Source organism: Megalobrama amblycephala, linkage group LG16 (genome assembly GCF_018812025.1).
Source record: "Megalobrama amblycephala isolate DHTTF-2021 linkage group LG16, ASM1881202v1, whole genome shotgun sequence".
Classification (NCBI taxonomy): domain Eukaryota; kingdom Metazoa; phylum Chordata; class Actinopteri; order Cypriniformes; family Xenocyprididae; genus Megalobrama; species Megalobrama amblycephala.
In genome coordinates this window covers 7,868,119-7,895,509 of record NC_063059.1, presented here as the reverse complement: position 1 = coordinate 7,895,509, position 27,391 = coordinate 7,868,119, and the positions used below count along the sequence as shown (strand labels likewise).

The following is a 27,391-nucleotide window of genomic DNA, read 5'->3' as shown; positions in this document are numbered from 1 at the left end:
AGGTTTAAGTTAAAACACGCTGAATTCAAATGTATGACTATTTAATTTAATATAAACCTTTATAGGTTGGTGTATATCGTACACAGAAGCAGGGCACAAGCCGATGTGAGTGAAGAGAAGTGATTCAAAACTTTAACTTCATTGATCACAATGCCAATGTCAGCACGTGGTTCGCGAAGTTCTCCCCCTCCTTCCGAATAATGAACACCACAATGGAGAGCTGCTCAGGGTCACCCTCACGATCATCTGTCTGGTTATCCTAAAGTTGTGTACATAAAACAAACTGACAATGTAAAATGCATCTGAACTTTAGCTTCTTAAATTTAGCTTTAAGGTAACAATGAACATTGATGCTCCCTTGTTTTACGTACATTGTGGGACTTTTCAGGGAGTGAAAGTTTCAGTGCACTGGAAGGATTTTGTGATTGAGACAGCCCTTAAAATGGCGGACAGATTGAGCAAACTTGGGGAGGAATCACATTATGGAATAAATGTTTTTCTCCAAAACACGTTGGCCACAATTATTGGCACCCCTAGAATTTTTTATGAGTAAAATATCTCTGAACTATATTCCCATTCATATTTACTGTTTTTTTTTTTTTTTTTTTTGGATGAATGTGGATGGAAGCACTTTCTTCAGCTTCATACTCGTTGGTCTCGCTCACTGCCATTATAAAGCTCGGATGTGTCAGTAAATATATTAAAGGTGCCCTAGAATCAAAAATTAATTTTACCTCGGCATAGTTGAATAACAAGAGTTCAGTACATGGAAAAGACATACACTGAGTTTCAAACTCCATTGCTTCCTCCTTCTTATATAAATCTCATTTGTTTAACCCTTTCGGGTGTGAGTTTAAAATATTCGAATTGTCCCCCCAGAGTGAGTATTTTTAAGGCGACCGTTATTTTAGAACGTTTGCCTTTAATGTTTCCATAGCAACGCGTCATGCGTGTCACGAGCGCTGAACGCAGCCACACTAACACTATCACAGATGGATCGCTATTATTTAGTTTTTCCTTGTTTATTTAAAATATTCACAAACTTGCTTACCATGTCATTAACTATCTGATATTCCGATCCTCAAATATGTGTAAGTGAGTGTGTTTTGTTGTTTAAAAGCCTTTATAAATTATCTTTATCTTGATCTATAACGCAAGATGGGCGCCGCCATCTTAGTTTGCCCCGCAGTTCGCAGACTCCTGTCAGTCGGATTTATAGCACGTGAATTCATTAGTTTCTCCCGAAATATATGCAAGTAAGTGGCTGGTGAACTGGAAGAATAACAGAGTAAACTTTGTAGTTACTTGGGCCCATTATGTGTGTCTGATATGAATAAATGTCGGCAAATTGTATTTGAATGGATTGTTATTACTCCTTCCACTGATGTCTGACATCAGTGTGTATTTTATAAACTCTAAATATATTGTTTTAATGGTGCTTATGCGTATTTAAATGTCTGAAACCTTAAAAGAAACGTTATGTGGCTGAAAACACTGCATAGTTGTGATATATGACAAGAGCTGCGCGCGTCCGTCTCGCAGCCAAAGCGTGAAAGCACAGTTTGAATCTGGCAGTTATGTGACGTTGCTGAACGTTCGAAATCCCATATGTGGGACCGTACGCCCAGGGGCACAAAAATAAAAATCCCATATGTGGGACCGTACGCCCAGGGGCACAAAAATAAAAATCCCACATGTGGGACCGTACCGCTCAAAGGGTTAAAAGACCTCTGGAAAACAGGCGAATCTCAACATAACACCGACTGTTACGTAACAGTCGGGATCATTAATATGTACGCCCCCAATATTTGCATATGCCAGCCCATGTTCAAGGCATTAGACAAGGGCAGCCAGTATTAACATCTGGATCTGTGCACAGCTGAATCAACAGACTAGGTAAGCAAGCAAGGACAATAGCAAAAAATGGCAGATGGAGCAATAATAACTGACATGATCCATGATATCATGATATTTTTAGTGATATTTGTAAATTGTCTTTCTAAATGTTTCGTTAGCATGTTGCTAATGTACTGTTAAATGTGGTTAAAGTTACCATCGTTTATTACTGTATTCGTTTATACTGAACAAGAGCCGTCGCTATTTTCATTTTTAAACACTTGCAGTCTGTATAATTCATAAACACATCTTCGTTCTTCATAAATCTCTCCAATAGTGTGTAATGTTAGCTTTAGCCATGGAGCACTATCAAACTCATTCAGAATCAAATGTAAACATCCAAATAAATACTATACTCACGTGATCCGATCCATGCATGCAGCATGCATGATGAACATCTTGTAAAGATTCATTTGAGGTTATATTAACTGTGTGAACTTTGTTTATGCACTGTATAACTGCACTTATATTCGAGAGCTCGGGAGGGCAGGGAGCGAGAGATTTAAAGGGGCCGCACAGCCTGAATCGGCGCATAGTTAATGATGCCCCAAAATAGGCAGTTAAAAAATAAAAATTAAAAAAAAATCTATGGGGTATTTTGAGCTGAAACTTCACAGACACATTCAGGGGACACCTTAGACTTATATTACATCTTTTAAAAAGACGTTCTACGGCACCTTTAATATATCTCTGACTGTGTTCATCAGAAAGAAGAAAGTCATATACACCTATAGGGTGGCTTGAGGGTGAGTAAAGCTTGGGGTAATTTTCATTTGAAAGTGAACTAATCCTTTAAACACAAGACAGGGGAATATTTATAATAATATGTTAATATTTTCTTACTTCACTTTTGACCGTTCTTGTGTAAGACTGCTCTTTTGTAACTTCTTTCTGTTATGTTATGTGCACATCGTGGACACACCTTTACTGATAAAAATGATTCTGTGGTGAAGTAAATACTACTGAAAAAACATTTCTACATTATTTCTACAATTCTACAATGTCTACATTAAAAAAGTTAGTTCAGGCAAGAATTAAAAAAATTTTAAAATTAAATTTTATATTAGAACTAAATTCAAGATTGTAGAAATTAAAGCTTGAAGTTGTAAGCATTTTACTTGAAATTGTTTGTTTACAATGATTATGTAAGTAAGTATCAAAGTTATTTTCTGATAAAAAAGTTGAGTAGGTTGCTTTCATGATAGTTTTAGTATCTTGTGGTTTTGTGACACCTGGAGGTGATTTTCTACTCAAAATGACTCATTCATCCTCAAAAACTATCCACTGATTGTTACTGTTATTGTGTGTTGTGTACCAATTGAGGTCTCTGCACTTTACTTATCATGTAGATATGATATCAACTTTTACTGGTCAAGTTGTATTCTTTGATCATTTTATTTAACTTAGTTGAGTAGATTTGATTTAATTCCATTTGTGAAATTTGCTTTAAAATCTGCTTGCAGAAACTTGCGAAAGAAAATGTAATTATTGTTTTTTTCAGTACTTGAAAGTATTGCAAAGTAAACTTCAAATGAGTAGAAATGAACTCTTACTGGCAAAGTTAAATTTATTTATTCTCTTTGTTAATTTTACTTAACTTAGTTAATTCCATACATGTGAAATTTGCTTTTAAAAATAAGTGCACAAAAAAGTGCAAAAACTTGCAAAATTAAGTAAATTTTACTCATTTTGTTTTCTCCATAGACAAAACAAAAACTAGGCCTTGAACACTGGCACACTTGCATGCAAACAGGAACTCAAGACACACACATACATTTGAACATTTGATCTCTCTTGTTATTATAATTCATAATATGCCATATATGGTAAGGTTTGATCTTTGAGTATGATTGGATGCCCAGGACATCCTGGACTTTAATGCCTGATCATATGAGTATAAATATGACCCATCATCCTTCAATAAATCTGAGAACGTTATGGTATTACACAGGCTCTGTGTCGGCTTGATCATTCTTGATTCTGAAGACAACAGCTTGAAAACCAAGGTGAGTTTTTGCAACTGAGACCTACTGAAAACATTTTCTACCTGAAGTATTTTTGTGGTTTGCATTGGAGAATCCCCAGTGTCCAGCATATGTGTGCATGCAGACATCTAACTTTTCCTGCTTATTCATTTCAGGTTCATCATGGCAATGCTGAGAAGTTTTCTGCTTCTTTTTGTCATCTTCTCCATGGGGAATGCAGCAGGTAACCAAGAAATTTATTTGCAAAAAATGAAAAATAAATTAAAAAATAACAAAAAATTGTGCAATATTCCATTGAGTAATATTTGCATAATTAATGAGGAGTTTACAGTGTCTAAAGTACACAGCACATAATAACACAAACATAACATAAGCTACATAAATAAAAATAAAAAGATTCCTTTGTGTGAAAATTACAAGGACCCTAATGTTTATGTACTGCATGCAGTCCGCCCAAGCTGCCCCTATGGATGGACAAATTTTGGGTACCGATGCTACAAGCACATCTCTCAGACGGCTAACTGGATCAGAGCAGAGGTAATGTGTTAGTTACAAGGTGATTTGGTCACACTTTATATTAGATGTCTTTAACTACATCTAGATATACAGACGGACAGATATAGATAGATGTATAGTTATTCTAAGGTATCAAGTGATTAATTTAAATGTTAGTTCATATTAGTTAAAGGCACTTAATATAAAGTGGAAATGGTTGTTTTTTTTTTAAGTAAAAATTTCTTTTTGCAAAAATAAATACAGAAAACAGATACTGAGCAAATAATTAGAGCAGACTTTGTTTGCAAATGTATAAAATGTTGTTTAAAAAGTCACTTATGCTGTTATGCTAAAAAGATTAGATTTTGTATTGATAAAAAAAATCTGTCTCTTTAGAAAAACTGTCAAAGTCTTGGTGCGAATCTCGCATCTGTGCGTAATAAACTGGAAAACAATTTCCTGCTGAGTCTGTTGCCTTCTTCTGACACACGTTGTTGGGTCGGTGCTCATGAAGGTGTACAAGTAAGTTAACTTGTGTCCTATAGAGACCTGTTTGTCTTAACTGAAATTTCTGCTTTAAACACTTTCTAATGAAGTTGGTTTGACTTCAAAGATGAACATTTTTTTGGCTTTTTCTAAGTCTGACTACAGTAGTGCACTCTTTGTATTCACTCTCTCCACTCTTTAGGGCGGAGAGTGGATGTGGACTGATGGAACTGCATTTTTATTTACCAACTGGTGCCCTGGAGAACCTAACAATTCACAACAGCCCGAGACCTGTTTGGAGCTCAACTTTCCCAGTAAGAATGCACTCTGTTTTCTGAATACTTTCAATTATAATTTACAATAACTTCATATCATACAGTAACATGAAATGATTCGTGTGGATTTCACAAAGTGCCTTAAGTTGAACATTCTATTTTATTTTGATTCTAACACTCTATAATGATCAGAATAATGTATTTCATTATTCCACCCTACAGATGGCCGTTGCTGGAATGATGCTCCCTGTTCAATCTTAAAGAGCTATTTCTGTGCTAAGAAGGCATTTGGTTGAACTTTTTCTGATCTTATCTTTTCAAAAATGTTATTCTGAAATCAAATCTCTTCTAAACTTTAATCTCTTCTCAATATCTTCTCTGAAACACTCCTCAAGTTAATAAAAGCATTGATGAAGCAAATCATGTGTATCACAATCTAATTCATGAATGTAAAATATAAATGTATTGTGTAGCTCGGTTTGAGGATTTGTTTATTAAAATGGTCATTTGCAAGTTTGTTTCCTACAATGGATTGTAAGCAAATATGAACCTCATCCAGGGCTCTTTTTGTTTTCTGTCTCATAAAATATCCCATTACTATTTCGGTGTGAGAACCCAGATAGCAGACCAACACCGAATCAACACCGAATCAATGTTAAGGCATCAACCACATTATCATTGAATCATTGTTGAAATGTACCGTTGATTTTTCATCAGGTTTGCACCCTAAAATAATGTTATTTCAGTGATGAAAAATAGATCAAGATGGTTGTAAAATCAATATTTTTTCAACCTTAACTAAATCACCCATTTAATATTGAATTAACGAAACAATGTCAAATCAATCTTGCTTTATGTACAGCAAGATTTTATGCCAGTTAAATTTCTATTTCTACTCATTTCAATCAGACACAATGTAAGGGTTGCAGTTAATTTGGTTTTGAAAGAAAAATTCACAACTTCAGTTTACATACAAATTTATTTATTCATAATCACAGGAATTAACATCACATTCAGGAAAAACAAGTGGCTGTAAAAATGGCATTTCATGGTGACAAACAAAGAGACCTGGTTTCACAGACAGGGCTTAGGCTAAGCCAGGATCATACCTTAGTTCAATTATTTAAGTAACTTTTATAAAAATGAAAACATTAAAAAACATTATTGGTGTTCATCTTGAGACAAAACACTAGCACAGGCAAATTTTAAGATGTCAGTGCAAGTTACTTTCAGATAAAACAGCTCAAACATATCTTTGGAAAATTCAGGAGAAGAGCCTGGAAAACCGGGACAACATTAAGTGCAACGTGAAATATGATTTAATAAAACAAAAGGTTTAAGTTAAAAACACGCTGAATTCAAATGTATGACTATTTAATTTAATATAAACCTTTATAGGTTGGTGTATATCGTACACAGAAGCAGGGCACAAGCCGATGTGAGTGAAGTAAAGTGATTCAAAACTTTAACTTCATTGATCACAATGCCAATGTCAGCACGTGGTTCGCGAAGTTCTCCCCCTCCTTCCGAATAATGAACACCACAATGGAGTGCTGCTCAGGGTCACCCTCACGATCATCTGTCTGGTTATCCTAAAGTTGTGTACATAAAACAAACTGACAATGTAAAATGCATCTGAACTTTAGCTTCTTAAATTTAGCTTTAAGGTAACAATGAACATTGATGCTCCCTTGTTTTACGGTACATTGTGGGACGTTTTCAGGGAGTGAAAGTTTCAGTGCACTGGAAGGATTTTGTGATTGAGACAGCCCTTAAAATGGCGGACAGATTGAGCAAACTTGGCCTACATACACTGGTGGACTCGTTCAGTCATTGAATGGTATATTGGTCAGGTTAAATGTAGTTCAGGTGACAAAGTAGCCTATACTGTTGGCCTACAACCATAGGCCGTAGCCACAAACAAGTGTGCTGTTGTTGTGCACGGTACATTGTGCATCCCGTCCTGATCAACCGTTCAACATTCAACAACCAACCTAGATGATTCTGTCACTGTCTTCCATTGTGATGGATTGAGAGTCAATATTTTTATAATGTAGGCCTATTTTTTATTTAATTTTGTCAGCACTTCAGATGGGTTTAAAAGAAGCAAAGTAAAAAAAAAAAGAAATACATACAGTTGTGGTCAGAGTTATTGACATCCTTGGTAAATATGATCAAAGATGACTATAAAAATAAATCTGCATTGTACTTTTGTAAATGGGGGGGGGGGGGGAATCACATTATGGAATAAATGTTTTTCTCCAAAACATGTTGGCCACAATTATTGGCACCCCTAGAATTTTTTATGAGTAAAATATCTCTGAACTATATTCTGTTATGACAGACACCGGAGGCAGAGATAAAAGCAATGTTGCAGTTTATTGAAATGATCAGCAGAGAAACAGGTGAGTAGACTGGTGAATACGATGATCTTGAAGGTGAATGAGAGGTAATACTGTCCTTACTTTATGATGCAGATGACACTGGAAGGAGATGCTGGAGCTGGCAGACGAACACACTCACACACAGGCAGGTAAGCACACGAGGAGACCAGGAGACGATGGAGACGAAGGAGATAATGGAGACAGGTAAGTATCACTTTGGAGTCCTTGAAGGTAAGCGTACAACAGGTTGTATCACAAACGAGACCGGACAATGAGTGTGTGTGAGTGTGTGGTATTTATCCTGGTGCTGATGACTGCGGTGATGATGTGCAGGTGGCGGTGATTAGTAGGCTGGTGATTGAGTGCGTGGGTAAGGGAGTGAGGTGGAACCTGACGTGTCTGTGACAATACCCCCCCTCCCACGGCCCGCTCCAGAGGGCCGCGGACCCCGACGTCGTGGTGGTCGTCCTCGAGGTCGTGGGGCAGGTCTGTCTGGGTGGTTGGTGTGGAAGGTCTGTAACAGAGCAGGATCAAGGATATCATTCTTGGGAACCCATGAGCGTTCTTCGGGACCGTAGCCCTCCCAGTCCACCAGATACTCTAAAAGACCACCACGGCGCCGGGAGTCCAGAATCTCACGTACAACGTGGGCTGTTCCATCATCCAGAATGAGTGGAAGGGGGGGCTCGACGGCTGCCACGTCAGGTTCTGTGGGAGGAAGAACAGAAGGGTGGTGAGGCTTTAATAGTGAAACATGGAATGTTGGGTGAATTCTCTTGTATTGTGCTGGGAGTTGTAACCGGTAAGTGACAGGGTTGATCTGTTGAAGGATGGTGAACGGGCCAATGAAGCGGGGACTCAGCTTCTTGCAGGGCAGGCGCATCTTGATGTCTCTGGTGGACAGCCAGACCTTCTGCCCCGGTTGGTAGTTTGGAGCGTGGGAGCGCCGAAGGTCGGCTGTCGTCTTGCGCCTGCGCAGGGCTCTCTGCAGCTGGTGGTGAGCTGAGTCCCATACCCTCTCGCTCTCCCGGAACCAGTAGTCGACAGCAGGAACGTTGGAGGGTTCCCCGTCCCAGGGGAACAGTGGGGGCTGGAAGCCGAGCACGCATTGGAAAGGTGTTAATCCTGTTGTAGCTTGACGGAGGGAGTTCTGGGCGTACTCGGCCCAGCCCAGGTACTGGTTCCAGGAGTCCTGGTGGCCGTGACAGAAGGTACGCAGGAAGCGGCCAATCTCCTGGATCTTCCGTTCCGTCTGCCCGTTCGACTGAGGATGGTATCCAGACGACAGACTGACGGTCACACCCAGGAGGGAGAAGAAAGCCTTCCAGACCCGCGAGACGAATTGTGGTCCTCTGTCTGAGACTATGTCTTCGGGGATTCCGTAGTGACGGAAGACATGGTTGAACATTAACTCTGCTGTGGCCATAGCTGTTGGTAGACCCTCCAGGGGAATAAGACGGCAGGCTTTAGAGAAGCGGTCTACGATGACCAGAATGCAGGTGTTACCATCAGACTCGGGGAGATCAGTGACAAAATCTACTCCCAGGTGTGACCAGGGTCTCTCAGGAACGGGCAGAGGATGGAGCTTGCCGGTGGGAAGATGGCGTGGGCTCTTGGAGATGGCGCACTCCCTGCAGCCCTGCACGTACCTCCTGACATCGTTGGCCATGTTTGGCCACCAGAAGCACTGTTTGAGCAGCGAGAGGGTTTCATTGACCCCCGGGTGACCAGTGCCAAGTGAAGTGTGAACGGAGTGCAGAAGTGGAGTGCGCCGTGTCCTGGTGATGTAGCGCAAGCCCTGGGGACAACCCGGCGGAGTGCGTGAGGAGGCATTGGAGGAGGGTAAGGTCTCTTCTGACCATTCGATGGGGCTGACGAAAATAGATTCAGGCAGGATGGTTTCAGGTTCTTCATTCTTTTCTTCTGGGGCGTGGAGACGAGAGAGAGCATCGGCTTTCAGGTTCTTTGAGCCAGGTCGGTATGAGATGGTGAAATGGAATCTTGAGAAGAACATCGCCCAGCGGGCTTGGCGAGGGCTGAGTCGTTTGGCGGCTTTCAGATATTCGAGGTTCTTGTGGTCGGTGAGTACTTGAAAAGGATGACTGGCCCCCTCCAACCAATGCCTCCATTCCTCAAGGGCGAGTTTCACAGCCAGGAGTTCACGGTCCCCGATGTCATAGTTCACCTCCGCTGGGTTGAGCTTGCGGGAGAAGAAGGCGCATGGATGGAGCCTACTTGGATTCCCCTGCTGCTGCGACAGGACCGCTCCCACTCCTGTGGTGGAGGCATCCGCCTCCACGACGAATGGTAGGTCCGGGTTGGGGTGGACGAGGAGGGGAGCGGTGGTGAAGGCTTTCTTGAGGGTTTCAAAAGCTTCTGTGGCAGGTTGGGACCAGGACAGAGACTTGGGCTGCTTACGGAGGAGGTTGGTGAGTGGGCTGACGATAGTACTGTAGTTCTTGATGAATCGACGGTAGAAATTGGAGAAACCAAGGAATCGTTGGAGTTCTTTTATGGTGCTTGGAGCTGGCCAGTTTTGGATGGCAGATACCTTCCCCTCGGCCTATCCGGATGCCACTGTGATCAATCACATATCCCAGGAAGTGGACAGAGGGCTGGTGGAAAGAGCACTTCTCTGCTTTCAGGAACAGATGGTATTGCCGTAAGCGTTGGAGGACCTCCGCAACGTGGTGGCGATGTTCGGCCAAGCTCCGGGAGTAAATAAGGATGTCATCGATATATACCAACACGAACTTGTGGAGAAACTCCCGGAGCACCTCATGGATGAAATCCTGGAATACGGAGGGGACGTTGACCAGGCCATACGGCATCACGAGGTATTCGTAGTGACCGGTGGGCGTGACGAAGGCGGTCTTCCACTCGTCCCCCTCGCATATCCGGATGAGGTTGTACGCGCTGCGGAGGTCCAGCTTGGTGAACACAGTGGCACCGCGGAGATGTTCCAGGGCCGCTGGGACGAGGGGAAGTGGGTACCGGAATTTAACTGTGATCTTGTTTAGTGACCGGTAATCGATGCAGGGCCGCAAGCCTCCGTCCTTCTTGGCCACGAAGAAGAAGCTTGAAGCAGCAGGGGAAGTAGACGGGCGGATGTATCCTTGGTTAAGGGCCTCTTTGATGTATTCCTCCATGGCCTTCTCCTCCGGCAAAGATAGGGGGTAGATGCGTCCCCTAGGCACTGGCTCACCCGGTAACAGATCAATAGCGCAGTCCCATGGCCGGTGTGGAGGAAGCTTGGAGGCGCGTTGCGGGCAGAAGACGTCGCTGAAGGGGGCGTAGTCGGGAGGTATGTCGACGGAGCGTTTTTCCACAGGGCTCTCGATGGAGGTAGCATTGATGGAGAGGTTCTTGGAGGGAGGAGATCTTGGAACAGGAAGGTCTGGAAAACAGCTGGAGAAACAGTGGTCGCCCCACTTCAGGACTTCGCCCGTGCGCCAGGAGATGGTGGGATTATGGAGCTCCAGCCACGGGCGCCCTAGAACCACGTCAGCGGTGGACTCCTCCAGAACCAGCAGATGGATGAGTTCTTGATGGAAGATACCCACTTGTAGTTGAAGGGGTCCAGCGACACGGCGAACCGTCTTACGGCTCAGGGGTTTGCCCGTGATGGAGTTGATCTGATAGTGAGTCGGAGATGGCGAGGTCTTGAGCCCGAGGTGTCGACAGAGGGTGCCGGAGATGAAGTTTCCTGCTGACCCTGAATCGAGGAGTGCCACCACTGGAACGGAAACATCAGCAGCAGTAAGGTTTACGATTGTAGTGAGTGGTTTCATGTTCTGGATAGAGGGAATGATAGCACTCACCACGGGTCGAGGAGGACGGGTTGGGCATGTAGAGATGACATGCCCAGGCAATCCACAATATAAGCACAGATTCAGGGTCAGCCTTCTTTGTCTTTCTGTTGGTGGCAAACGGGAGTTATCCAATTGCATGGGTTCGGTGGCTGGTTCTGGAGAGCTGACGGGTTCGGACCGAAGGAGGAGAGTGCTGGCTAGTGGCTGGCCCTGGTGCTCAAGGAGACACGACTGCATACGAGAACCCACTCGGATGGCGAGCTGGATGAAACGTTCGATTCCTATGGAGTCCTCGTATGCAGCGAGATGCAGCCGCACGTTGGGTTCCAGACCTTGTCGGAAGGTGGTGATGAGGGCTTGTTCGTTCCATCCGCTGGTTGCGGCGAGCGTTCGGAACTGCAAGGCATAATCATTAACCGTATTGTTTCCTTGTTTTAAATTATACAATTTCTCACCAGTGGTTGAATCAGTCAGGGGTTTTCCGAAAACTTCTCTGAAGTGAGAAACGAAAGCCGCATAGGATTTTGTAACTGGTCCTTTCTGAGCCCAGAGAGAATCCGCCCATTGGAGGGCCTTACCTTGCAGTTGGGAAATCACGAACGCTATTTTCGCCGTGTCGGTAGGATAGAAGTGCAGCTGCATCTCCAGGACCAACTCACACTGAAGGAGGAATCCGCTGCAGTCCTCCGCCGATCCTGAGAAGGGCGCCGGTTTGGCCATGGGACTGGCGGTGAACACAGGAGAAGCAGCGGTGGTGGTGGATGCGGAAGCAGCCGCGGCGGTGGATACAGGTGACGGTGACGGTGGTTGTGGAGTGAGTGCTCGTCGCAATGCGTCCACGAGCTCTTGGAACGGGTCGTGATGGCTCATGCTGATCGATAGTTGTTATGGTCCGGTCTTCTGTTATGACAGAGACACCGGAGGCAGAGATAAAAGCAATGTTGCAGTTTATTGAAATGATCAGCAGAGAAACAGGTGAGTAGACTGGTGAATACAATGATCTTGAAGGTGAATGAGAGGTAATACTGTCCTTACTTTATGATGCAGATGACACTGGAAGGAGACGCTGGAGCTGGCAGACGAACACACTCACACACAGGCAGGTAAGCACACAAGGAGACCAGGAGACGATGGAGACGAAGGAGATAATGGAGACAGGTAAGTATCACTTTGGAGTCCTTGAAGGTAAGCGTACAACAGGTTGTATCACAAACGAGACCGGACAATGAGTGTGTGTGAGTGTGTGGTATTTATCCTGGTACTGATGACTGCGGTGATGATGTGCAGGTGGCGGTGATTAGTAGGCTGGTGATTGAGTGCGTGGGTAAGGGAGTGAGGTGGAACCTGACGTGTCTGTGACATATTCCCATTCATATTTACTGATGCATCCGAAATGGTCAATATTCATATTCATGCACCTTTATTAATATTTATGTTAATCGTTTATGGCTTATGATTTATCAGTTTCACTTTTGATTTCCTATATTTATGTACTAATACTTTACATATTAATTCTTATCATATTTTCAAGTATTTACTTGTTATTGTACCCTCATGGTTATTTTTATTTTATATTTATGAGTATGCTTGCTATGTTCAATTGTTCTTCAAGTGTTCCAGTGTGACAGCCAGGTCATGCTGACACGTTTGTGGTTATACATTGGACGCCTGCCAAGTGCTGCAGAAGTAGTGTTTTTTCTGAATTAATGTTTGCTGACATTTAATTATGTAAGATTTGCAAAATTCCCTATAGGGTTAAAACAACTATTTTTGACACTGGACCAGTGGATGACGTAATTGGTGAAATTAACCTTTTCTTTTAGAACAAAAACATCAGTTTAGAACAAAAACATCAGTTTGTGTGGGTTGGGAATTTCCCTGTATGCTTATGGTATAATATGGACTGAGTTGTTAATAATTCAGCTTTTCTTCCCTCCTTTGCTCTCCTTGGCTTCTGTTTCTCTCTCTCATCTGCAAATGTTTTAATTCTTTTTGATTTTCATCTATTAGATACAATACTCTGGATTTTACAATACTCTAAATTTTATTATTAACTATTGACTAATACTTTATGATGGTTATTTTACCTTTTGGTTTTATTAAGTATTTTCATTATCGATTAAAGTTTGCGTGTGAGGCTAAATTTAATTGTAATGAATAAATAATTTTTCATCAACTTTATCATCTGCCTGGATCTCATTTTCCCAAGTTTTTGCATCAGTTTGGTGCCGTGACCCGGATCTGTTCGGCCTGGTTCGGGTTCTTTGAAAGATGCACTGCAAGGATTAAAAGAGAGGTGAGTAGAAAAACCCTCTGTTTCTAGTCTGCTGTTTTTCGAATTGTTGAGCCTTGAAGCTATCTGCTGTAATGAGGATGTGATATTTCAATAATTTTGGACTGCAGCCAAAGAAATAATCACGAATCCGGGACCCCGATGAGTTTAATTACTGAATATTCATTGATTGGTGTTGATATTGAATTATCAACTGAAATATTCAGAATACAGGGAGAAAAGTGAGGGAGCGCTCTGTTGCGAGGATGACAATTATTGTTTGATATCAATATATTCTACCGTTTGTTTCCCCGTTTAGGCTAATCCTCGGGTGAGACTGTGTTTTTGAGTAGATTTATTGAAAGTCTGTGAAGTCAACTCGTGTTTGGGTAGAAGCTTCTAAAAAGGGCTCTGCAATTACGATAACAGGAGAAGACTGGCCTTGCTGAATTATTAAGTTGAGATCCATTGGCAGATATATATATTAATATTTAAAATTTAAATCCAAGAGAAATTTGAAATTTGTCTAAATTCAGAAAGCAGAAATTTTAATTGTGCCAATTTGTAAAATAAGAAAAATAATTAACGTTGTGTTCAACCACAAGTATTTTGAGTGTTTTATCTAATGGATGAAGTTATATTCGGTCATGACCTATTCTTTTGTGTACTGAAGTCCTTGCAAGGCACTAGAACCTAAAATGTTAAATAACTTTTAAAATGTCCTACATAACTCGATCTTGTCAGAGTGGGTGTCAAAGCAGAGCAGCATATCAGTAATTATTCTTGTATGTGGATGTCCGTCTTATAAAGGAGATTGGACTGTAAAAAGGCTTAAAAATTCAACTTATGGCTATCTATCTGCCACTCACTATTTCCTCAGTCACTTTGATGAGGTGAAGTTAGTTTTGAACCAAGTTCCTGTTCTGCTCTGTTCTGTCCCAGCTGTGTTAGATCGAGTGTGTGTGCTGCTGTCTTTAACGTATTGCAGTCCAAATTTTAGTGATATGATATGTACAATTATACTTAGATAATTCTGCTTAATAGTTCGTGTTTTATTATTATTTTATGCATTGTCTCAGATAGGTTAAAAGTTAAATAAAAATGCGATATGCATGAAATGTAAAGCTACTTAAAAGAGAAATTAATAAACAGTACAATATTAACAATATTAACTGAATGAAGCAAAAATATAGGTTTAATATATATTCTGTATGTCTGAAATATGTATTCATAATCCCTGGTGGACAGCTTGGAATTTTATCTATTGTAGAGATTTTTAGTAAATGTTAATGGAAATAACTTCTGCATTGTGTTGAATGAGAACGAGATTGAGTGACTAAGTTGAAATTAAATTGATTTAGGTAAAGAAAGAAAAGTTTCATTTTGTTTTGTTTTGTTTGATTTTGATGTATTTGTGAGTATTATTATTTATTATTTATATGTTCAGATAATTAGAAATATGTATTTAGTTTGCTCTTTTCTGCATTTTTGCAAAGAAGAAATTGCTTGCTCTATTTTCTGCAAAGAAGAACTTGCTTTATTAAAATAAAATCTGGAACTGCTGTTATCAATTGGATGAGACTCTTGAAATAAGTAAAAGCAGAGCAGATTGCTCATTTTCGGTTGTGATGACAATTTGTGTGGGGTCAATTTGATTTATGCCATTCTCTGAGTGTTCAATTTCCAGAAGAAGATGTCCCAACACAAACAAGAGTGTAGCGAAAATTAACTCAAAGGGGAAATATTAATAATTATTCATAACTCATTATGATTATTAATTATGATTAATTATGAATATGCAAATCCGTTAATCAGATTAACTGGACGTAGCTACATTAAAATTAACATTACAATCAGTTAACCTGTTCGTCCAGTGAACGCTCAGTGTTGATTGTTTATTAATTCTAAGAAATGTCAATTTCCAAGTTATGGAAAAATAATATTTCTTATTGTACTGTACTACTCAGAGCACGTAGTCCGGATCTATCACTTAAGAGGCAATTCATTAGCAGACGGAGTCAGAACCAAACGTGTATTGTGCACAATCTTTATTAACTAACTCACAAACACATAACTAAACTAACAAACACATAACATAACATACATAAAGGGTCACACACACACACACACACACACACGCAAGTCAGAATGAGTAAAGATAGTGTTGAACCGGAAGAGATGCTGTTACTAGAGCTACATGAAATGTCAAAGGCAATCTGGAAAGGAATCATCAGTTTCTTCAGCAATAGCAAGGTAAGTCTTACAAATTAATACTAACTCGCTGTTTAGTGTTAAAATGTACGATACTTGCAAGATGCCCTTAGGCTGAGGAGCATCGGCTCTGCCATCTGAGGAGAGATCTTGGGTGATTCAGTCCGAAGTTATTGCCAGTTTTTCCATGTTGGATGAGGAGCACATGGCTCGTTTGTAGGCCGAGGCCTACAGGCCTTGCAGGCCTGGCCTAGGCCGGCCGCAAGGAGATCGATTCGGTCGTTCAGAAGCAAGGAGAAAAAGAGGGGGAGTGGCACTGTTCGCTGGTTTTTAACCTCTGGTCAAAGTCACACCTCTCAGTTGTTGACCGGACCAATGAAGATGTTGTAATTCTGGGTGGCAACACCCCTCCTGTCAGGGCTTTTACAACCCAGAAAGATTAACAAGCTGAGTTCTTGAATCAGAACTATTAAAGATTCTTTTAATATTGATGTGTTGCACAGGTATGGATGTACTGCATACACAAGCATTTAAATCTTCCCGCTACGAACGTATAGACACTAAACATGGCATGATTGAAGTTACCGTGCAGGTCATAACATTTAACAATCATCAAACATGTAAATACAATGAGTACAATACAACATCAGTAATAATGGATACCATTTCCTGAGAAGGATTCATTTATAGCACAGTCTGTCTATACATTAATGCCATAGAGTCTGTGTTCTGTGTGGAAAATGCAGGGAAGATGCAGATTTTCTGTGTCTCTACTCTGTTCTCCATGCGGCAACCGCATTCCTCGGCGCAATAAACTTGTAACTGAAAACTTCCCGGGGGATGGGGACAGACTCCAGAGTGAGCTTAAAACTATTGGTTAACTAACCAATAATTGTGTCTGATTTGCCTCAGTCATTACATAATTCCCCCCCTTTCGCTCGTTGTTGTCTCTCTTATGACAACAGTGAGCGACGTTGAAGGTGCAGAAAGATCAGACACATCACTGGCACACAAGGCTGGAAGGCTGTGATGGGCCCTGGTTGTGTGTGTCTCCTGGAGTGGTGGTCGTTTCATGGCGGTTGATGCAGACAGTCTGCAAACTCAGGTCTCTGAGCTGGTGCTGCAGGAATCAAAGCATCCAGTGCCTTGACAGTGTGTCACCTGTCAGTTAGTGTTGGTACCGTTAATGCGGGCAAGATGTTTGCTGGTGGCAAGGTTCAGGTCTCTGAGCTTGCTCAGCAGGTGTTGAAGTAGCAGGTGCCTTGACAGTGTCACCTGTCGTCTGGACGCCTGTGAAGCAGGTGGTTGTAGAAGGAGGTTACAGGAGTTGTAGTGTGAAGAGGGTTTCAGACTCACCTAGGTCTGATGGCAGAGGAGCAACCGGTGATTGTAGCCTCTGCTCTCAGTCAGAAGCAGCCTGAAGTTTGCAGTGTCACTCTGCTCTTGTGGCGTGGCTGGCTTGAGCAAGTCTGAGTGGTCTTGTGTGAGTGGTCAGAAGCTTGTGCTTCTGAGTACTTCTCAAGTAAGTACTGTTCAAGGGGCTCCTTACTAGCGTTAGAAGCTCCTGCAGGTTCGATGCAGGCATGTTCAGTCGCCCTTGTGCTACCTGACATTGGAGATCATGCGGTGTCTGCAGGAAGAGGATGTTTCCATCCATGGCTTCTCCCTGTAGTAGGTCTGGTGCCTGGGTCTGTCTGAATTAATCCTTCTCCTTCTGTAGCTTTAGAGGATTTCAGGCAATTAGCTGATAAGGTGTCAAGCAGAAGGCTTTGGCTCCCCCCTCTGTACCTCTGTGCTTGGCTGGGGGAGGTTCTTCTGCTGCAGGCAAGAGAGTCTTAGTTCTCTTTGGGCCATGTCAAGTTCATCTTTGGTGTTGTCCAGCTGCTGGGTCAGAGCTTCAGTCCCAGATCTGGACACATCCAGAGGACGTTCACAGGTCCTGATTGTGTCATCTTTGACCTAGAGTTCAGAATTTGCTATTTTTAACAGTGACTATTTGTGAAAGAGTTCTTTTACCACGTCTTCTCTGGCTGCCTTTTCCAGCTGCTCTCGTTGCGGAGCAGCCGTCAGAGCCGTTTGCAGTTTGTGGCTTTTCTTCTGTGTCTCTATTCTGTCAGGGTCCTTGTGTCTGTCCCGAGCCTCCATCTCTAGCTGGTCTATGTGGCTTTTAGCATGCATCAGCTCCTTGTGAGTCTCTGTGATCTGGAGTTTGAGGTTGTTCACCTCCTGTTTCAAAACAGTGAGGATGTGGGCCAGGAAGAAGTTGACTTCAGTCAGATCATTGTGACCATACCTCTGGTTTGAGTCATCTGCCTTTACTTCTCTTCCATCTTTGTCCAGTTGCTTTTGGCTCTGGTGCTATAATTGATCAGCAGCACTGGTTAGGAGGGTGTTCCTCACGACACCTAGCCAGTCCTTTTGGTCTGCCATCTGGGCAGTTAGGCTGAGCATCTGCAACATTTAGGCACGCTTGTGGTGAGAGTAAGGGCAAGAGACTACTGCAAGATCAAACAGAATTTAGGGCTAAAGGCACAGTGAGCAGCCAGGTGTATAAAATACAGCTAGGTTTAACAAATGACTTAAGATGGTTCTTGTGGTCAAATTATTTCTTAGTATTTCTTACTGATGGCTCACGACAGGCTTGACCTCTGAACAAATAGGAAAGAAAAAGGGAGAGGAAGAGGAGAGCTTTCCTATTAGATTCTGCTTATTAGTGGTGCTCAAAATTATGCCCTAGTAATTGTTCAGATTACTTTGTAGCTGGCTCATAAAATTGAAGCAACTGTTGTAAATAAACAAAATCAAGAAGGAGAGTATGTCTAGTTGCTTGTGGTTATATTGGTAAACCACACAAGAAAAAAAGGAAGATGTAAGTAAATCACAAAGATGAAAGAAATAATACTAGTAAAAATTAATAGCTGACTGCTATTATAATTAAAATCAATAAAAAGATTTAAAGAAGTGACTAAAACAGCAGAATGGGTTTAGATCAGTTCACACTGCATACACACAAGCTGTAGTTAAAGGCTTCACATAAATGATGCTAACCGCTAACTGTAGAAGCTATTAGTTAGCTTAGCCTGAGCGGAAGGGTTGCTAGGTGGGGTTAGCTTAGCCACCTAGCCTGGTTTGTTTACACCATGGCATCACAAGGTGATGAGTTAGCACTTCCTGTGACAAGTTGTTGTCATGAGAAGCAGTGCATGTCCGAGCGATTCTACAGTTCATGAAGAATGTCTGCGCATTTGAAACGAGTTACGCATCAAGTTAAAAAAAAAAAAAAAAGAGTGCTTATGCTTCAATAATTCAACCTTAAATTCAGTCAGATGCAAGTATGGTTTGACGTTTGTAAATTTTACTCATGTAAAATTCTTCTCTCTACTTGTAACATCTTTTGACTAATTTAGAGAGTAGTTACCCAGATTTGATGCAAATCAAACTGGTCTAGGCGCGCAGAAACCTCGTCTTGTGAATAGATACTGATGTTTCTATTGGCCAATGAAACATAGTATTGATCACCCGGTGGTTATGCTTGTAGATGCAGCTAAAGTTTAGATGAATGAGTCTCTCTGACTATAATTTCTAAGGCCTTTGCTCTGTAGAAAGGATGCCGACATCTAAATCTACATTCATATAACACTGTACTGAGATTGTTCATCAGAAACAGGTTTAGCAATTCTGCAATTGGTATTTCTTCAACCAAAGTAGAATAGTTACTGGTACAGTTTACCGGCTGCTGAGATTCCTTCGTCAGAACAGGCTTACGCTCTAATACTGAAATTAGGTTTTCTTCGCTAAAATCAGATTAACTTTACACTGATACCATTTGACTTATTCAAATGTGGCAAGACTCTCTCTGTTACAGCAGAGGTGTCAATTCAAGCTATGGTTTTATCTGCATCTAGCAAGCCAGACCCACCGATCTACATGCGAATCGAACGTTGTGTCAAATGTCATTTCGGAGCTATACATTATTAAACACTCTTTTAGTTGGACGGGGGTTTACGCGAGTGGCGTTAGGCCGTGCTAACTTAACCAGTTCAATCTAGTGTCATAGTGCCGTAGCTGGAGTTACTATTTCCTTTGACAAGTCGTTGTCATGGAAATCAGTGTACCGTGTGCTTTATGCATTATGCTAACTAGGAACCTTTGTAAAAGCTATGTGGAAGGCACTGTGTTTGCCGTTCAAAGTCATTGGGGTCTTGAGAACCCCCTGCTGAGGGGCCTTGTGTGTTACAGGCCTTCTGTGTCAGGTCACAGGAGTGGCACTGTGTGAGGGCAGGTTGTGCTGTCCAAAGGGGTGACTAGCCGTTGTAGGAGGCAAAGGTCCTGTTGGTGTCCTCCATTCATTCCAGGTTTGTCTGAGTCGGTGGCAGTAGCCTTGGGACTTTCAGATCTGCCCTGCTTGGTGTCGGGGGCAGCACTCAATCTGCATTCAGGCTTCTGGGTCTGAGAAATCCTTTATGCAGACTGGCTTCAACTGCTGATAGTCTAATTGGAGTTTTTCTGGCTGTTAAGTCAAAACTCATAGTGAATCTGGTGGGATCAAGAACAGAGAGCCTGTCTTGGTGGGTCACGCCAGTAAGGGACTTCGGGCAAAAAGGAAGGTCTCATATGTTGGCATGAGCGCTGTGATATCCTAGGCTGCAGGCTCTGGCCCCTCCCCCCTTTGTATAAGGCTGGGGGAGCTGGTGCTTGGTGTGGTCCATTTGCAGTTGGTAGGACTGTTTCAGTTCTTTTTGGACCACCACAAGTTCGTCTCCCACACTGGTGCATTGCCGAGTCAGTGTTTGGGTTTCAGCTCTGCATGCGCTTTAGTGTCTCTTTAAATACAAACTGTTCTTTACGTTCTTTGACTGGCGAAGTTCAACAGCTGTCAGAGCCTCCTGAAGACTGGTGACCTCCCTCAATTGCTCTGCTCTGTCATGGTTCTTGCATCTGTCCTGTGCCTTCTCATGCTGAGTGGGTTGGTTCTCTGTGGAACTCAGTGACTTGCAGCGTTCGTTCAATTACCTCCTGTTGGAAGCCCGTATGAGCATGGGCTAAGGAGAAATTGAAGCTCCTTTTGGCTCAGGTCAGGTGTCAAGTGTCTGCTGGTGCTGCCGATCTCGCTGTCCCTTACTCTGCTGTTGCAGGTTGTTGACTGCTTTAGCTGAAGGGCAACCATCACATTGTTCCGCTGGGTCTCCAGGGGGTCCTGGATGGCAGGGCTGGATGTACTGGGCAGACAGGCACACTTATGGGGACATGAGAGAAAGAGATAGCACAGGCAAATGCAAGTTCGTACAGCTATGTGGGCCATATAGGAAGTGGCTAGCTGAAGTGGGGGAAGCCAGCATGAGACTAAGGTGTTTAACTATCTTGGATGACAGCTGTAAGCTGTGTTGACTGATGACGGGGCTGGTACATGTCATTAAACTATTACTCAGAGTACAGATGATTCCTTTCCAGAAATTATCACCATAAGGTAAATGAATAGAACAAACTGGTAGAGAGAGAGAGAGAGAAAAAAAATGAAATAAGAAAAGGGAAAGGAAGGAAAGAGGTTTTTTACCCATTTAGTCTTGCTAGGAGATATGGTTAAGCAGGTGTCACTGGTTCAAGTGATGACCTAATCTCTAGACTAACAGAGAAAGACCAGATGCCTTGAGGTCGAAAGGAGAAGAAACAACGGGAAGAGTTTCTAGTCCTTTCCGGAGCCCCAAGTGCACTGGACGGTGGCCGTACTTCATGTACTCAGCACTAAGGAGTGAGGAGGGGGAGCTGAGAGATAGGTGTTAGCGTAGTAATAACCTATAACTCATTATGCCTCATTAAGGAAACAACAGTTTCTAGAACTACTGTAATCCTATAGAAAAAGGGAAGAGGGTGATAGTAGAATAACACAAAAAAAATAAAATAAAATAAAATAAAATAAAATAAAAACAGAAGGTCCCTTTAGACCTAGGGAATGTGAATACCCAGGTTGATTTAATTAAATGCTAAGTTTGATTAAATCCAACTTGACCGAACAGAGATATAGAAAGAAAGTGAAGGAAATAAAATGACACGTAGAGGAGGAATGAAGTTGAACAAAATAAAATTAGAATTTCCTAGTAGATTTAGAAATCTAAAAGGAAAGTTAAACAGACAAAATTGATTTAATTAAATTTTCAAATTTAACCAAATTCAACTTGGCTGCATAGGGATAGTCAGGTGAACAAAGTATTAGCATGAAGTAGAGATAGGAAACTAAACAAATTGATTTAATTAAATTTTAAATTTAATTTAAATTCAACTTGACTGAATAGAGGTACTCAGACTTGACAACGTGAGTGACGCCACATACGCACACACATACAAACGGTTTAAACCAGAGATGGGTGCCCTTTGAGGCGTGCCTTGTGAAGCTTTGGAACTCAAATGAATCGTTTGTGTTGCATCAGTGATTCGGAGCGTGTGTCAAACTGCCACAGTCACGTGATTTCAGTAAACGAGGCTTTGTGATGCGTCCTAGCAGTTTCAGAGTGTTTCAATAAGCGCTACAGTTTACTGAAATATCATGTCTTGACAGAAACCTCAGGTTTAAGGATATTAGATGATTCATTGATCACATTTAATTGATAACAACTTAATAATAACCATTTGTGAATGGCTTATTAAAGATGTCTCGTATTCGTATATCTCTAGTATTCACTACACTTACTGTTCTGGCTCGCAAAGGGGCGCTTTGAGCGGTTCGAACAGTGAATCGTTCGTGACGCAATTGATTCATTTGATTCGGAGCTTCACAACGCATTGTGTTCCCATCAGCGGTTCAAATCAAAATCCCTCCTAAAGGGAATCCCAAAGTCTATAAAGTCTTTGGCTTGAATGCTTCACGCTTGCACATGTCTAGGTGCTAGCAGGGTGCTAGCAGCTTTTAGTTGAGGTAAAGGGTTTTAACTCGTAGGGTATACGCGTAGGGTTTCTATAGAGCTAGATTCGGCTACGCGTGATTCGTTGTTTGCACAACAGTCTGTGATGTGGGTGTGCTTCTATCAGACTTTCAGAGGTGTCTGCTCTACACGCTCTGTTGTCACGCGTTGCCAGGAGACCAATGCCAGCCCGCAACACGATCAGAATGGAGCAGAATTCTAACCGCGTTGCAAGCCCGCATTAAGAACTCCAGTGTGGTCACGCATAACTCACAAATCACAACAGCACATCACTTCACAGACGGTGGTGGATGGCTAGTTAGCTACACTAGAATTTACACCACAGGTTCGTTGCGTGTGTTTCATATGTGTGGTCCCGCGCATGAATATGAATACAGTGACGGAACGAACAGTAAAAAGGCCTTTAATCGGTGACTGGGGAGTCTCGCCCAGAACACCATTACAAACGCTGTAGTGAGATTTCTTCGTCACACAGGTAAATTTATGCTGCTTAATCTGGAATTCCGTCATCAGAAAAAGGCTTATGCATTTACAGCTGAAAGTGGGGATTTCTTCGCCCAGATTCAGGTTAATTTATTTGTTAGTGCTGCTAATCTGAGATTCCATCGTCAGAAAGACTTATGCATTTAAAGCTGAAAGTGGGGGTTTCTACGCCCAAGTTCAGGTTAATTACTTTCGATACCCTTTGTACGCGCTACTAATCTGCGATTCCGTCGTCAGAAAAGTTTTACGCTCATTTAGCAACTGAAATTATGATTTCTTCGATAATTTCAGGTTAGCTTCTTCATACAATTTAAACATGCCTTATAGCATCGAGGAACGTTCTGCCGTTCAAGAGAATGTGCATTGAAGCCCCAGTTTGTGCATGTATAAGATGTTAACAAAAATTATGCCAAAACACATGATTGATTACTGGTCCATCTGCAAACAATTGCTTAAAATGATGCCCGCATTCCCCACCAAATATGTAGCGAAAATTAACTCAAAGGGGAAATATTAATAATTATTCATAACTCATTATGATTATTAATTATGATTAATTATGAATATGCAAATCCGTTAATCAGATTAACTGGACGTAGCTACATTAAAATTAACATTACAATCAGTTAACCTGTTCGTCCAGTGAACGCTCAGTGTTGATTTTTTATTAATTCTAAGAAATGTCAATTTCCAAGTTATGGAAAAATAATATTTCTTATTGTACTGTACTACTCAGAGCACGTAGTCCGGATCTATCACTTAAGAGGCAATTCATTAGCAGACGGAGTCAGAACCAAACGTGTATTGTGCACAATCTTTATTAACTAACTCACAAACACATAACTAAACTAACAAACACATAACATAACATACATAAAGGGTCACACACACACACACACACACACACACACGCAAGTCAGAATGAATAATGATAGTGTTGAACCGGAAGAGATGCTGTTACTAGAGCTACATGAAATGTCAAAGGCAATCTGGAAAGGAATCATCAGTTTCTTCAGCAATAGCAAGGTAAGTCTTACAAATTAATACTAACTCGCTGTTTAGTGTTAAAATGTACGATACTTGCAAGATGCCCTTAGGCTGAGGAGCATCGGCTCTGCCATCTGAGGAGAGATCTTGGGTGATTCAGTCCGAAGTTATTGCCAGTTTTTCCATGTTGGATGAGGAGCACATGGCTCGTTTGTAGGCCGAGGCCTACAGGCCTTGCAGGCCTGGCCTAGGCCGGCCGCAAGGAGATCGATTCGGTCGTTCAGAAGCAAGGAGAAAAAGAGGGGGAGTGGCACTGTTCGCTGGTTTTTAACCTCTGGTCAAAGTCACACCTCTCAGTTGTTGACCGGACCAATGAAGATGTTGTAATTCTGGGTGGCAACACCCCTCCTGTCAGGGCTTTTACAACCCAGAAAGATTAACAAGCTGAGTTCTTGAATCAGAACTATTAAAGATTCTTTTAATACTGATGTGTTGCACAGGTATGGATGTACCGCATACACAAGCATTTAAATCTTCCCGCTACGAACGTATAGACACTAAACATGGCATGATTGAAGTTACCGTGCAGGTCATAACATTTAACAATCATCAAACATGTAAATACAATGAGTACAATACAACATCAGTAATAATGGATACCATTTCCTGAGAAGGATTCATTTATAGCACAGTCTGTCTATACATTAATGCCATAGAGTCTGTGTTCTGTGTGGAAAATGCAGGGAAGATGCAGATTTTCTGTGTCTCTACTCTGTTCTCCATGCGGCAACCGCATTCCTCGGCGCAATAAACTTGTAACTGAAAACTTCCCGGGGGATGGGGACAGACTCCAGAGTGAGCTTAAAACTATTGGTTAACTAACCAATAATTGTGTCTGATTTGCCTCAGTCATTACAAGAGTGAATGGACTGTGCATGCAAGTGGGGGAAAAGAAACTTAAAGACCCAGGCTGCAAAGAAATACGGGCACTCATTGATGGGCCTTCAGCTCACCCCTGATTCCAGCTAAACCCTGAAAGAGGAAGCTGAAACTTCTGGGGGCTGATGACGAAAAGACTGAGTTAATGCAGAAATAACACATCCTGCCATGATGCAGAGAGAGAAAGACAGCTGCATTCAGAGTCAACCTCATGTTCCACCTGGTCCTCATGACAGACTGAGAGACCCAACGTACTGGATGAAGAAAGACACTAAAACTGCCAAGCAGGCTCAATTGACTAACTGACCCTACGAGTGGGGGACTTCCCTCTCTTCCTCGTGTGTTGATGCAGGTACTGCCTTTACTGTGATCACTGCAGAGAATGCTTCAAAATTAGACTTGTCATCACAACTTACAACTTGATAATAGTCTCATAGCAGTTCTTGATTTTGTTAACCTACTACACTTTTCTGTCAACAAGCACCAGTCCATCCCTGTATGAAATGAAATTTAAGTGATTGCTTGACTCACGTTCAGTTAAACTGGGTTTGGACTTAGTTAGAGAATGTTGTGCAATGAAGAGAGTTTAAACTTTGCTCTCAGGACAGACATGTGTGTTACATAGTTCTCTTAAATAGAATATGGATGGTAGAGATATGATATTAGTCACTCCATCTTGGCTAATAGATATGTATTCTTTATTATAAGGAAAAAACAAATTAATTAAAAACCTGTAAAATCAATATATATATATATCACAATGCTGTCATCAGAGATTATGATTATGGTTAATCATGGATCCAAAATTATGAGATCTCCAGTTTTTTTTTATTATTAGAACAGCTCATGAGCAACTGTAGAAAGGATACTTTTTTTTCCCCAATACATAGATGAATAATAAAATATATTTACGAAATTAATTTTCTTAGTCTGGCATGCCTAGGCTTGAAAAAAATAAAATAAAAATTTCTTTAAAATTGGTGTTTGTTTTTGCTGTGTTAAAATCATCAATTCTATTGCGACTGACGTCGTCTGACTAAATCATTTCAAAAACCTAGACACTGTTGCGCGGGGAATGCCACAGTGCCTATGTTTCATCATTTCCAACATCGTCGAAAGAGTTTTATTCGATTGGACTCGGTGGTATTCCACCCTTAACAATATCTATTCCCCATTCAGTTCACTGTTTGCATATGCAGTGACAAAAACAAAAAAAATTATACTCTGGCCAGAGACATAAAAGTGTGAAAGTGTGTGTGTGTGTGTGTGTGTGTGTGTGTGTGTGTGTGTGAGTGATGGTGCACCGTGGCAAAGAAAAATGCCATAAACAGCTGTATTCAAATTTTCTAAAATGGGCACATTATGAATTATGCCTAATGAAATAATGGTCATGGATGAATTTGGCTAATAATCCTGACCTGGGTTATTGTGGCAGAATGAAACAATGCCACACCTGCGCAGGCGAATAACTTTGGGAAAGCAGAACAAGCAATCTTGTCCTGTTTACCCCACACCTAACTTTACTTTTCTTTCCAGCATGTCATGATGAGTTCCATTGAATGAACTGAATCTGTTCTGAATGTATAATGTGTTGTTTTGTGATTATTAACATGTTGAAGGTGTGATGAGTGTTATCTAGGTAGAGGAATTTATATTACTGGGTAAAAATAAGAAATTATTCACTTATTTAATCAACAAGTGAAATATTATAACAATTAAATTAAATCATGTATGATATTGCCAGATAGAGGAATATCATGGTCTGAACAGCCCTGGATAACCCTCACACCAAATCCAAATGAATTTTCACAGGTTTTGGTACCCCAAGGAGGACTGGACGGGGTGATGTGGAAACATATGTTGTCTCTAACAAAAACATTTCAGGGTCTTCATTCACAGGTCAAAGCCGTGCTGTTGATTGCTGAAATTCATCCTACTAATCCGAGTGCTAATGTATTGTCAATCATGTGAAAAACGACAATGTTGTTTTGTTTTGTTTTGTTGTTTTGTTTTCTTTTTGTGTCCGTTATATCTTCTCCATGTCTAGGTTCAGTACAAGTGGAGGTAATCAGGAGGAGATTATGTGTGGTATATTCATCAAACAAGTTCTTCTTCCTGTGTGACGCCTGATTGTGACCACTGGAAAGGAAGTGTCCGTTAGGAGGGTCAACGAAAAGAATGAGTAAACTCAACTGGTGGCTTAAAAGCCCAATGTTTGCTCCAACTGATCAAGAGCGTCCCAGAACCAA

General features: G+C 41.5%; 1 protein-coding gene across 1 annotated transcript; it reads left to right on the top strand.

Annotated features, from left to right (window-relative positions):
* The first annotated feature begins 3,824 nt into the window (after positions 1–3,824).
* On the top strand, positions 3,825–5,571 carry LOC125249364 (galactose-specific lectin nattectin-like). Its single transcript, XM_048161643.1, has 6 exons — positions 3,825–3,902; positions 4,037–4,104; positions 4,330–4,418; positions 4,773–4,898; positions 5,065–5,176; positions 5,360–5,571. The coding sequence occupies exons 2-6, from the start codon at positions 4,044–4,046 to the stop codon at positions 5,431–5,433; spliced, it is 462 nt and encodes a 153-aa protein (XP_048017600.1). The 5' UTR covers positions 3,825–3,902; positions 4,037–4,043; the 3' UTR covers positions 5,434–5,571.
* The last annotated feature ends 21,820 nt before the right edge of the window (positions 5,572–27,391 follow it).